This window comes from Olea europaea, chromosome 20 (assembly GCF_002742605.1).
Source record: "Olea europaea var. sylvestris chromosome 20, O_europaea_v1, whole genome shotgun sequence".
Taxonomy (NCBI): domain Eukaryota; kingdom Viridiplantae; phylum Streptophyta; class Magnoliopsida; order Lamiales; family Oleaceae; genus Olea; species Olea europaea.
In genome coordinates this window covers 2,562,504-2,574,239 of record NC_036256.1, presented here as the reverse complement: position 1 = coordinate 2,574,239, position 11,736 = coordinate 2,562,504, and the positions used below count along the sequence as shown (strand labels likewise).

The 11,736-nt window shown below is 34.8% G+C and overlaps 1 protein-coding gene across 1 annotated transcript; it reads right to left on the bottom strand.

The window, feature by feature from the left end:
* Nucleotides 1-3,905: 3,905 nt before the first annotated feature.
* Nucleotides 3,906-9,724, bottom strand: LOC111369404 (adenosine kinase 2). Its single transcript, XM_022990904.1, has 12 exons — nt 9,501-9,724; nt 9,173-9,226; nt 7,611-7,657; nt 7,474-7,505; nt 7,277-7,378; nt 6,906-6,970; nt 5,846-5,922; nt 5,283-5,380; nt 5,125-5,195; nt 4,977-5,043; nt 4,707-4,890; nt 3,906-4,311 (listed from the first exon to the last, which is right to left on the bottom strand). The coding sequence occupies exons 1-12, from the start codon at nt 9,581-9,583 to the stop codon at nt 4,169-4,171; spliced, it is 1,023 nt and encodes a 340-aa protein (XP_022846672.1). The 5' UTR covers nt 9,584-9,724; the 3' UTR covers nt 3,906-4,168.
* Between the last annotated feature and the right edge of the window lie 2,012 nt (nt 9,725-11,736).

Below are 11,736 nucleotides of genomic sequence, written 5' to 3'. Positions count from 1 at the left end.
GGGGGGGGGAATTTAATTATTTGGTTCAATTTTAAAATTATAGTTCTTCATATAATTTTTCATGTTCACGCTCTTTAATTGTTGTTTGACTACAAAAATCTTTATACTTTATTGGCGATAATAAAACAAACTATATATACCAACAAAACCACAATTATTGATGGTTTTATGGAGCTTTTTAGCTTTCAACAAATATGGGACGTAGCACCAGCAACTGACCAAATCCATATTTAGATTGAAATTTTAATAGCTACTATATTTTCTTTTGAAGGTTGACATGGTAATTTATCAATTTGTCACGTCTAATTTGGACCTATCAATTTATCTCAACATATTCAACTTACAGTATTTTATTTTCTACTCTCAAATTTCTTTGCTCCGATATTCAATTTCTTTTGTTATAATTTTTTTTCAATTTTAAGTGGTCCAAAATTAATAGATAAGAATAATTTTACTAGTGATGAGGTTAATCAATTTAAAGGAAGTTCGAGTACTTCACCCAATTATGATGTATCTGAAAATATTCCAATTGACTTGGAGGATATTCAAGAGGAAAAAGTATTCGAAACTAAAAGGTCAAAGAAAGAATCGACACGGAAAAAAGTTGGTATTCAAAATGAAGAGGATATTCGGAAAGCACAATGCAATTATTGTACTAAGGCAAATGGCAAATGGAGGCATTACTTGGAAGGCCACCATTTCATCATAAAGATTGATCACCAGTCTCTCAATTACCTACTTGAGCAAAGGATCACCACACCACTTCAATAGAAATGGCTTACCAAATTATTAGGACTCAGCTATGAGATAATGTATAAGAGGGGTGCTGATAACTTGGTGTGGCTGATGCCCTGTCCAGGAGGCATAGCTGAGAACAAGGCTGCTTTAGCATGACAGTGATCATCCCTAATTGGATGTAAGAAGCCACAGATAGCTACAAATGAAATGTTTTTGCTGGACAAGGTTCAATCCCTACTACTGGATCCTATTTCCGATTCTAACTTCAAGTACAGCAATTGTGTCCAGAAGTACAAAGACAAATTATACCCTTGTTTGAGCCCCATTTTTGGGGAAAAATGTATTATTGAATAGTAATTTTTTGAAGAATCTGTGGCTAAAAAGTAAGGAAAAATGAAGGCTCAAACAAGGGCTATATATTGGAACAGAAAGGGAAATCACATAAAAGGTAATCCAAACTGTTCATGGATCTCAGGAGGGTGGCCATTCAAGAATCCCAACAGCATTTATAGGGCCAAGCAGCAATTATATTGGCCAAGGATGAATCAAGACATAAAAATGGAGGTGATACAATGTGAAGTATGTCAGAAATGTAAGGGGAAACATGTTCCTTACCCCCAAACTACTACAGACCCTACCAGTGCCTTTACATGCCTGGAGCCACATCAGCATGGATTTCATAGAAGAATTACCGAATTCAGGGGGTAAAGACACTATAATGGTATTAGTGGATAGATTTACATAATATGGGCACTTCATTGCCATCTCCCATCCTTTCACAACTGTTACAGTTGCAAGAAGTATCATTTACATTGTATTTAAACTCCATAGTTTACCATAGAGCATTATCTCTAATAGGGATAAAGTCTTTACAAGCAAATTTTGGTAGGAATTATTTAAACTCTTGGGCACACAAGTCAACTTCAGCTCTGCTTATCGCCCTCAATCAGATGGGCAAACTGAAAGGTTCAACCAGTATCTAGAAATGTACTTAAGATGCATGACATATCAACATCATAAATAGTGGGGAAGATAGCTTTCACAGGCAGAATGGTGGTATAATACTTCCTATTATTCCTCCATAAAGATGACTCCCTTTTGAAGCCCTTTATGGAACAAAGCCACCTCAATTGTCTCTGCGACCATACCAACAATCAAATATTACAGCTGTGGAAGATTGGCTCAACAAAGATACAAATTAAACCAGCAACTAAAGGTCTCTCACAAGCAAGTGCCAGAATGAAATTATATGCTGGTAAGAAGAGGTCTGAAATGTCTTTTGATGAAGGCAACTGGATCTTCCTTAAACTCCACCCTTATAAGGAACAATCAGTGGAGCACAAACAGAATTATAAATTGCGGGCAAGGTATTTTGGTCCCTACCAAATTATCAAGAAAATAGACCACTTCTAGAATCTACCCAATCTTCCATGTCTCACTGTTAAAGAAAAAATTGGGTGACAGGGCAATGCCAGTATTACAGCTACCAGACAAAAGTCACTCAAATCAACCTGAACACCTGCCTCAAGACATATCACAAACCAGGGTGGTAACCAGACAGAAACGTACATCAATGCAATGGTTTATAATATGGATAGATTTACCTGCAGGCAGCTGAACATGGAAGGATGCTGAATGGATTAAATCGAAATTTACTGTGTAAATCTTGGGGATGATCAAGGTGAGGGGGAAGGTTATCGGGAGAGGAACCAATGGGGAAAGAAGATAATAAGATCAGTGAGAAAGGAGGAGGCTAACGGAAATAACTGATATTTGAAATGGAAATGGCATTGTTTAACTTAGTAAGGCGACTTCGTTCTGGCATTAGGTTAAATTGTTGGATTTTAAAGTAAACCATTGTTGTTTTTTCTGTTTTGCATTTGGGAAACATGCCTTTACGGTTGTGGGTGTGTTTATACAACCCATGCGTGATGAAAGGGATCGTCTATAATTTTTGCAAATGGTGTTATTGAGTGGATTAATTCAATTCAGTTTCTCTCTACATTTCTTCTTTATTTTATCAGTTATCCTTTCCCAATTCTTTTATCTTTAATTTGGTTGCACAATTCAGCTCAGCTGAACCATCTTCAATCCGAGTTACAGTAGAGGAAAAGCTACAGCTAAGTTCTTAGCTGTGACAAAACCCACACCTACACCCACCTCCCATGGGATACGCAAACTATTTCTTTCAAAACACTTACCCAAAGAGGAGAGTAGTGCAATGCCCCCAAAATATGAAAACTTACGTCCAAAATATCGCAAGTATTTAGCATCTGGTCTACTATGGCAACCCAAGAACCCACAGAAAATAAATGTCCCACAAGCAAATCAATAACGAACCAATTCACTGTAAACTCTGCAATCTCCCATTGAGAACCTTCAACCCATGGTACCAGATTGACAAATGGAATAAGATTTGCCCTCAAGAAAACCACAAGAAACATGACACTACAGGGCCAGCAAATTCCCCAAGAGCCATTTTATGACACTAAACAGTAGATGATTTTCGAGCCCTAACCTTGCACCACAAAAAACAGAACGAACAAATTACCTGTGATTCCCAGATGAATGATCCACCACTTGAAGGTAAGCGATACCATGTGCAAAAGAGAAGGTAACTGCTAGGCACCCTCAAGCCTGGGCTTTTGGGAGAGATGATTGGATCCCCATCAATTAGTATCGGCGCGGACCCACCTCACAGGTTCGAATCCCGGAAGGGGCAACCCAAGCAAAGTGTCAAATACCAACAACCAAAAAAGGGCTAAAGCAAAGGTCGCCTTGGAGTGAGCCGACGTGGACATGGGATTTGGGACCGTGGGATATTGTTAGGGCCTAATAATTGTTGGATTCAATCACCCTCAAGCCTGGGCTTTTGGGAGAGATGGTGGGTCCTCATTAGTAACTATTAGAACAAACACCAAAATAGAATAAACCACAAACCCGACACCAAGAAATATTTGTTTTGACCATGAATTTTTTCAATATTTACACTAAAACCTTTACTGGACAATACTATTTCAAGCACAAAATGGACCTTAATCTAACTTTTCCATGTGTATTATAATAAAATAGATAGCAAAATACAAAATACGTTCTACATAATGATATTAAGTAAACAAATAAAAAATCAGACAAGAAAAGCAACTTTCTTGGAAAGTGATTTACCCTTTACGAAACATTATAATGCTTTACAAGCTGAAAATGAAGTCTTAATTTTTATTCCTTCACATCATCCAAACTAGCCATGAATGACAGAATCATCACATCATCTGGGGAAAAATTAAGCTTCAATAATAACATCAAATAATGTAATTTGGGGTCCAATCAAAATTTCTTGCAGGCAAGGATTTAAGCGATACATGGGCAGAGAGAAAGCAAACGATATATATAAAATACCAGCAATGAGTGGCCACGGAAATTAAAAAGAGACTCACTTAAAATTGGGCTTCTCAGGGTACGTGCAGCCGGACCTCTGGATAATGACATTTGAAGCATAACAACCTGCTTTTACACAATCTTCAATGGGTTTTCCTTGAACCAACTGAGACAGAAATCCCCCAACAAAAGCATCCCCTGAAACAAATGTAAATGCAAAGTAATTAGATTCACTCCCATTGATCAGGTATCAATGCTGAGTTCTGACAAAAGGTAACGTGCAAAGTAATCAAATTTACTAGCATCGATCAGGTACCAATGCTGAGATCTGACAGGAAGTAATGTCATTAGCTCGTCCAAAAAGAAATGTGAGTGTAATGAAATCTATAAGTCTATTCCTTCAATTAAACAATAAAGCTTCTTGAAGGAACCCTTTCATCGTAGGAAAAATTCTTCAAACCATGTATGTAATTTTTTCATGAATGTGTGATTAGTTCTCGGAAAAAAACTAACATTATTCAATATTTCCCTCCCCTTATTATCTTCTGAAAAAAAGTGGTATACTCTATAATAAAGAATATGAAATCACTTACCTGCACCATTTGTATCAACGAGTTTCTCCTTCGGCAACGGAATTACAGGGAACAACTTCACTTTCCCATCCTCTGCAACAACAACTGGATCTGCACCCTGAGTAATAACAGTAATTCTTTTGTGTGTTCCAGATGCTTTTGGCCACTGAGAGATTTTCAAAGCTATTTCCTCAACATCTTCAGTCTGGTCATTAACGGCAACCAATTGTTAAGTACATTATAAAGGCACATGTTACTGTGTCAGCAGATCTCATGCAAAGTCACCATTACCTTCCAGCCATGAACTTTAGAGAAAGTTCGTGCTTCCGTTTCATTTCCGAAAACAAAGTCCATATACCTAAAGCCAAAGACAAGGCCTTGATAAACAGCTCTATGTCACATTCTATACTTATTTGGAAGAAAAAGACATTTGCCTTACGGTAATGCTTTCTCCTGCACATCCTTGAAGAACTCACAGATAAAAGGCGCAGAGAGGTTCATCATAAAAACCTGTAGACACAGTTTAGTAAGCAAAAAGGTTTCATCAGAAGCTGCTGTTTAGCCAATGATTAGGCAAATTAGCGTCTAATTTCCAACCTTGTTGTTTGCAGCTGCATGTTCAGCAACAAGCATGATGGACTCTGGGGAAACTGTGAGAAAAAATCCAGCAATGTAGAAGTACTTGGCCTTTTCAACTGTCAAAATACAGACAAGTTAATTCATTTGCTAAAAGGGCTAATAAAATTTACCTCTACGAAGCTCGGACAGCTTGTTGTTTAATCCCCTTGTAGTTGGGAAATAATCTATTGATCTCTTATGGTTCCAAAACTCTTTCCATGAACTTGGCTCAACAGCATTAGTTTTTTCTTAATTAATATAAAATGACCAATGTATCCTCTGACCAGGCAGTGGTGCTATTTTTGAATTAAGAAAGATACAATAGTTATTTCATAAGAAAAGTATTAATGCTACAAAACCAATTTCATGGAAAGTGGGCAAAAATCAGCAAGCTTTTGAATAGCACAAGGGGTTATTAGACTACTTCCAAACCACAAGGGAGAAACTGACACAATATCAGAGCAACGGGAAGGGGTGTTCAACTGCAATTTCATCCTCGCGCATGACTCAGGCCAAAAGTAAACAATCTTAAGTAGGCATACCCAATGCCCAATTTTCTGGTTTCTTCAAATGATCGGATTTGTAGCAATTTGCTGCTGACAAATTGGCCACGAGTGATCTGCAAATACATATCCAATAATATGTCAATCCAGTATACTCAGTCAATTGAAGTGTTACTTGTTTGAGGCCACATCAGAGAAGTTCAATTGTGCCTAAGTCAATGCCCCCAGCCTGAGCCGAGCTGGAGGGTTAAGCTTCTCTAGTTTGCCTAACCACTAAGACTAATGTATGCCTTCAGCTCATAGAACCAAGACTTTGGAGCAAATATAAGGGAGTTCCCATCAGTGTCAGGCTTTGAACTGATTCATCTCTACTTGCTGCTAAAATAGTTAAAGAGGGAGAAAACAATCCATTGATTTGAAAGTCACATAAGTATTATACAAGTCCTGTATGTAAATACTAGCAAGCTAGTGTAAACTGATTATGCGTCAATTTAAAAGGAAGTCTATTTTCTTTAGGTGAGCAAATGCATGCTAAGTCAATTAGAAATAATATAATGTTCACCCAGTGATTTAAACTACAGTAGGTTTTGGACTTCATCCCAGTTATTTAAGCTTTTGTACTTCGAGTATATTTTGGGGTCATTAAGGCTTGAAGGGCTTGATTGTTCAAGAAAAAAGTAACAGAACTATATTTTAGTCCAAAATTTTCTGGTCTGCTGAGAATTGAGTCTAAAGCACCAGTCTGGATATGGAGCATTACTATCAATTCAACTAATATTCCTTTGATCTTTCAATCATTTTTATTAACTTGTTTGTTAAAGCATGTTCCCTTGCATAGGCTGAAACATCTAGGTATAAATTCTACAGAAAAATAAAACATAATAATGCATGAGAAACAATGGAATATTAGTTTTTCTTTTTTTTCATATAACTGCTCAAATTATATTGACAACACTTCGATTTAAATTTTCCAAAAAAAATTCAATTTTTCAGTGCATTGGAGGATATGGGTTAATAAAAAGTAAAGCTAAAGAAAAGTTTACTTAACCAAATGGCAGACAGGGAAACGAAAAATTTAAGCAAAAGCCAGGATACTGACCTTTCACCAGCCACCACACATACAGCGCAAGTACCGGTAGGAGACTCATCTTCATAGTAATGAACCTAATGTAGCCATGCGCATGAGATAAAAGATTATCTCTATTATAGTAATTGTTATTGTTTTGGGATTTTACTCTTATAAATCTAGAAGAAAGAATAAGTAAGAAATAAAAGATAACACAATGATGATGTCATGACTTGTGATAATGACGATGACAATGGTGTTTACACTATTGAATAGAGGATCGCATGGGTATAATTTGGTCAAAAGTCATGGTAATGTTTTGTGTCGTTGACAAATGAAAATCCACTAATGTTGATGGTTACGTCAACAATGGAAATGCTAAAATGTGCAAACAAATAACTTACATTAACACCAGCTTCTTTGGCATTTTTCTTCATTTCCTCGCCATACTTGTCCTTTCCAATGGATCCTATGTAACTGGTTGCGCCGGGAATTTGAAGCATCCACTGCAAATGGTAATATGGATTTTGTTCTTTTATGTTAACTTTTTAAGAATAGAATTGAAAAGAGTTTTAGAGCCAGAATGTAATGCCAGATGTACCTGAGCAACTCTGATTGAATTCTGTGTGGCACCTGCATTACCAAATGATAGAAATCATCAATAATGCTTACTAGTACATTAACAGAGAAGGTCATACGAACCAGTTTCATGAATGCAATATCAGTACGGAAAAGTACCTCCAGCAATGTACTCAACATTGTATTTAGATGACATTTCATCATACCTGAGACATGCATAGAGTTCTTTGAGTGCTAATCAAGCAACCACTCTTTTTGATGAAAACACAAAATCTCCTTCTTCTTTTTCTCTTGAAAATTTAGAGCATTTTTTTTTTCTTATTAATGAACTTATATTATTATTCTCCCAGTAAGTTTCTAGGACTTATTCATCTCAAATGAAGTCAAATATTAATAAACCTAGCTTTTGCAACTTCAGATCTATAAGAGAAAGGCAACATTAAAACAAACTACCTACGAGGTAAAATCACCTCTTATGTGATAAAAGGACACATTTTTTAACATGACAAATCAAAAATAATAGGAACAACATCACAGGTGGATTGCAAGGTAAAATCTGAAAATTGAAGATATCAGACTTTTGCAACTTTAGTTCTACAAGAACAGAACAATCAAACACCCCACCTACTAAAAAATGGAAACAAAAGACCCATTGCTTAATCGGAAAACAAACTGAATGGTATTATAGGTTCAGACTGCAAGGTGAACATCTGGCAGAGGCATGGTCTTCCTGCTAGACCAACTCTCATCTAGGGTAACAAGAGAATCATGCACTACAAAAGTTATGATTAATCTCATCTTGTTTCCTGTTTCAGGGGTCAATTTTGTCTAGTACCAACGAAAAAGCTTGGCCTAGCGAGATTTATAAAAAATACTTTTAATCACCAAATTAGACAGAGAACATTGCAGTAAGCTAGCTTCGAAAGTTAAGGGGGTGTTCTCTTTGTGTTTCAGTTTTGTGTTTTGAGTTTTGAATTCATTTTGAGTTTTGTATTTTGAGTTTTTGTTTTGAAATTGTTGAAAATGCGTTCTTTTTGTTAGTTTCTCAAAACAAAAAAAAATAATTTTTTTTTTTTAAATTTTGAGAATCACCACAACACCACCTCAAAACACCAAAAAAAAAAAAAAAAAAAATTAATTTTTTTTTTTTTTTTTAAATTTTGAGAATCACCACACTATCTCCTCAAAAATTTTTTTTTTTTATTTTTAATTTTTTTTTGAAACTTTGAGAATCACCACACCACCTCCTCAACAAAACATAGTGACTAGTACGAATCTTTCATATCTTAAAACTTGCATTTCATCACCCCCCCCCCCCAACCCCCCCCCAAAAAAAAAAAAAAAAAAAAAAAAAAAAAAAAAAAAAGTGTTTCCCGCGTTTTCAATTTTTTCAAGTTTTACACTGAAAACGCCCAAAACGACAAAAAAGTCGTTTTGTGTTTTCTTCATAAATTTTTTTCGTTTTCGAAAACGTTTTCGAAAATTCGTTTTCGAAAACGGGAAAGAGAACACGTTTTCACCGTTTTGAAAAATCGAAAACAGAAAACGACCGAAAACGGTAAAGAGAATAGGGCCTAAAATTTTACAATCCAGTATACATGGCCACTATTATAATTAAAAATCAAATAGTAATAAATATAGCAATCACAAAGAAAAAACCAATCACAAACCTAATTAGTAATAAATATAGCATAACTGTAAACTAGCAAGAAATCACTTACATTGGCACGTGTTTTTCCTCTGCGAGAATTGCATTGTTCAATTTAATACCATACCTACCATACAAAAAAACCCAAAATTTAACTCCCAAGATTCACACAATAGTACCATTACAAAATAAATTACTAGATCGAATAAGTTGAATTGTGAATATAAAATCTGAGATCTAAAATACAAACACAAAACACAAGCAACTTATAAAAACCAATACTAACGCCCAACAATCATACTGAACTTCCACATTCACTTAGATCTGTGAAATCAAATGCCACCAAATAAAAGCAACGAGTGAAAACACCAGATCTCACTTGAGAGAGAACAAGAAATTACTTGGCTAAAAATTCTTCATCCACCACAGCTGAAATATCCAAAAGTGGATTTCCCATTCCCATTAGAATTCCCTCGTACGCCATTCTTCTCAGTTTTTCCGCGGATTCGAATCTAAATGCAAGTGATTATGGAAAGAGAGATGGTGGAGGTTTAAGCTATATGCAGACGTAATTTCTAATTTCCTTACTACGTGGTTCGCAGTTAGTGTTTGTACCTATTGACTAATATCCAAAATGTCAATGAAGTACGAAATGTTTCTTTTCTTTTCTTTTTATCGCTCGGTGGACATTGGTGCGATTGTCACAATCATTTACCAACGCCTCCCTCCATGACGAACCAGAGATTTTTTTTTTTTTTTTTTTTTTTTTTTTGTGGTGTGTACTCAAGTTATTAATCCCCAAAAAATATATATATATGAAACCCTATTGGATAGGAATTAAAATTAAACTTTTAATTTAAGTCAAAATTAATAATTAATTTTAATCACAAATTTTATACGACCCACAATTTTTCAATCACATATTTCATCAATTTTACAAAAATTTACTAAAAATTCAAATTTTAACCTCCAAGGAACATGGACGAATTGCTGCAGGTCATGCAAGTGGAGTCGCCAAATAGAATAATTATTTGGCCTTCATTTGACAAATTTATAAATTGATCAAGTTCATTTTCAATCAAATAATTCGATGAATTTATAAATATTACTTACATATTCATCGTTTATTTTATCTATTTATAAACTAAGCTATTTATTTTACAAGTTCTTCCAAATGGAGGCATAATATCCTTATAATTTCAAAGTCCAAATTGAATATTAGTTTGAATAAATACATTCACGACTACTACTCATTTAATCTCTGTTTTGGTACTTTTATTAGGGACTTTTTAGAATGAATATAATTGAATTCCACGAAATGCGTAAATGAATAGAAATAAACTTATAAGTAAATTTTTTTAACTTATTCATATAATAGTCATTTTATTTACATTTCGGCGCCAGTTTTGATTGCTAAAACTTTCACAATCTTTAGTAGAGAAACTCAGTGTGTACGTCTAAGCGCATTAGAATACATAACCCTATATGCATCTGGTAATCTCCAAACAGCTTCAGTATACAAATGATTATATGTTATTTTGTCCCTCCATATTCTTAGTTTAGCTTTATCTTAAATAATTCTTTTTGTGCTTCGATTCATTTTGTCCTGTCAAACATACTTATATCCCGAGCAAATGCACATATCTACGTTTGAATCTAATTTCAAGTACAGAAAATTGTAGCTATAGTTGCACGAAGATTATGAATTTTGAATTGATTCTTTTATCACATTGTGATATTTTATTACATCGTTGAATGAACCCATTCGGGGGGCCCGAGCCATCAATGAGATGCTACTCTGGAAGAAATAAGAAAAATTTTGGAAAGAAAATGAAAATATCCCTTTGGTCTATGATACATATGATTTGAAGAACCTGCTAGTTACATCCGCTCTATAACTGTGAATTCCATCATTGCATCCAGACTAACTGGAGGTTGTAAGTGTATCAAGATATTAAGTTTTAATAGAGTACTATCGCATTCTGGTGGAAAGGGATAGAACAATTTTTAGGATCATTTGGCTTTTTGTTGGTGTATGTGGTGTGAAATTTTGTGATTGTGAAATGAATTCGCAGGGAATTCTTTCACCTTTGCTCACAATTTTAACCTAATTCGTAAGTTTATGCTACACTTTATTGAATAGATTTCAAAGAATTTAGTGCTGTTGATTTTCTTTTGTTAGAAGCACTTGGGTGGAATTCACTCTTTTTTTCAATATATTCCAACTCCATGGTTCTCACCGCAAATCGTTTTCGTTCTAGGTTACTTGGTCACGACTGTTTGATAGAATATATTTCTTTTTCTTTGTGAAAGTATACTCAATTTTCACGAGAAAAATGATGAAAAAGATGAGTTCAAACAAAAAGTAACTAACGAATCACTTTGCATAACATCAAACTTAAAATTTATGTACATTTATTTCCTCACAATTTTGCTTTAGAAAATATTGACAACAATAATGTAGGGTGACAATTATCACCCAAAAGGAGTCTTTCCTCTTTGTTTAAAAAGAAAAACAAGAAACACATTTGAGCTACCAAGCGTTTTTATTCTTCTTCATAAATAAGTATTGTCTTTGCACACATATTGAGCTACCAAGCGTTTGGTGTGCACACATTCTTCTCGATTCTTTCATAT

Bases quoted from the DNA above. Each gene is read 5' to 3' on its own strand.
- LOC111369404 (XM_022990904.1), bottom strand. From the start codon at position 9,583: ATGGCGTACGAGGGAATTCTAATGGGAATGGGAAATCCACTTTTGGAT. The intron at 6,971-7,276 runs GTAAGTTATTTG...TGGCTACATTAG, and splicing joins CCAAAGAAGCTGGTGTTAAT to GTTCATTACTATGAAGATGA. The intron at 5,923-6,905 runs GTCAGTATCCTG...ATGTATTTGCAG, and splicing joins TGTGTGGTGGCTGGTGAAAG to ATCACTCGTGGCCAATTTGT.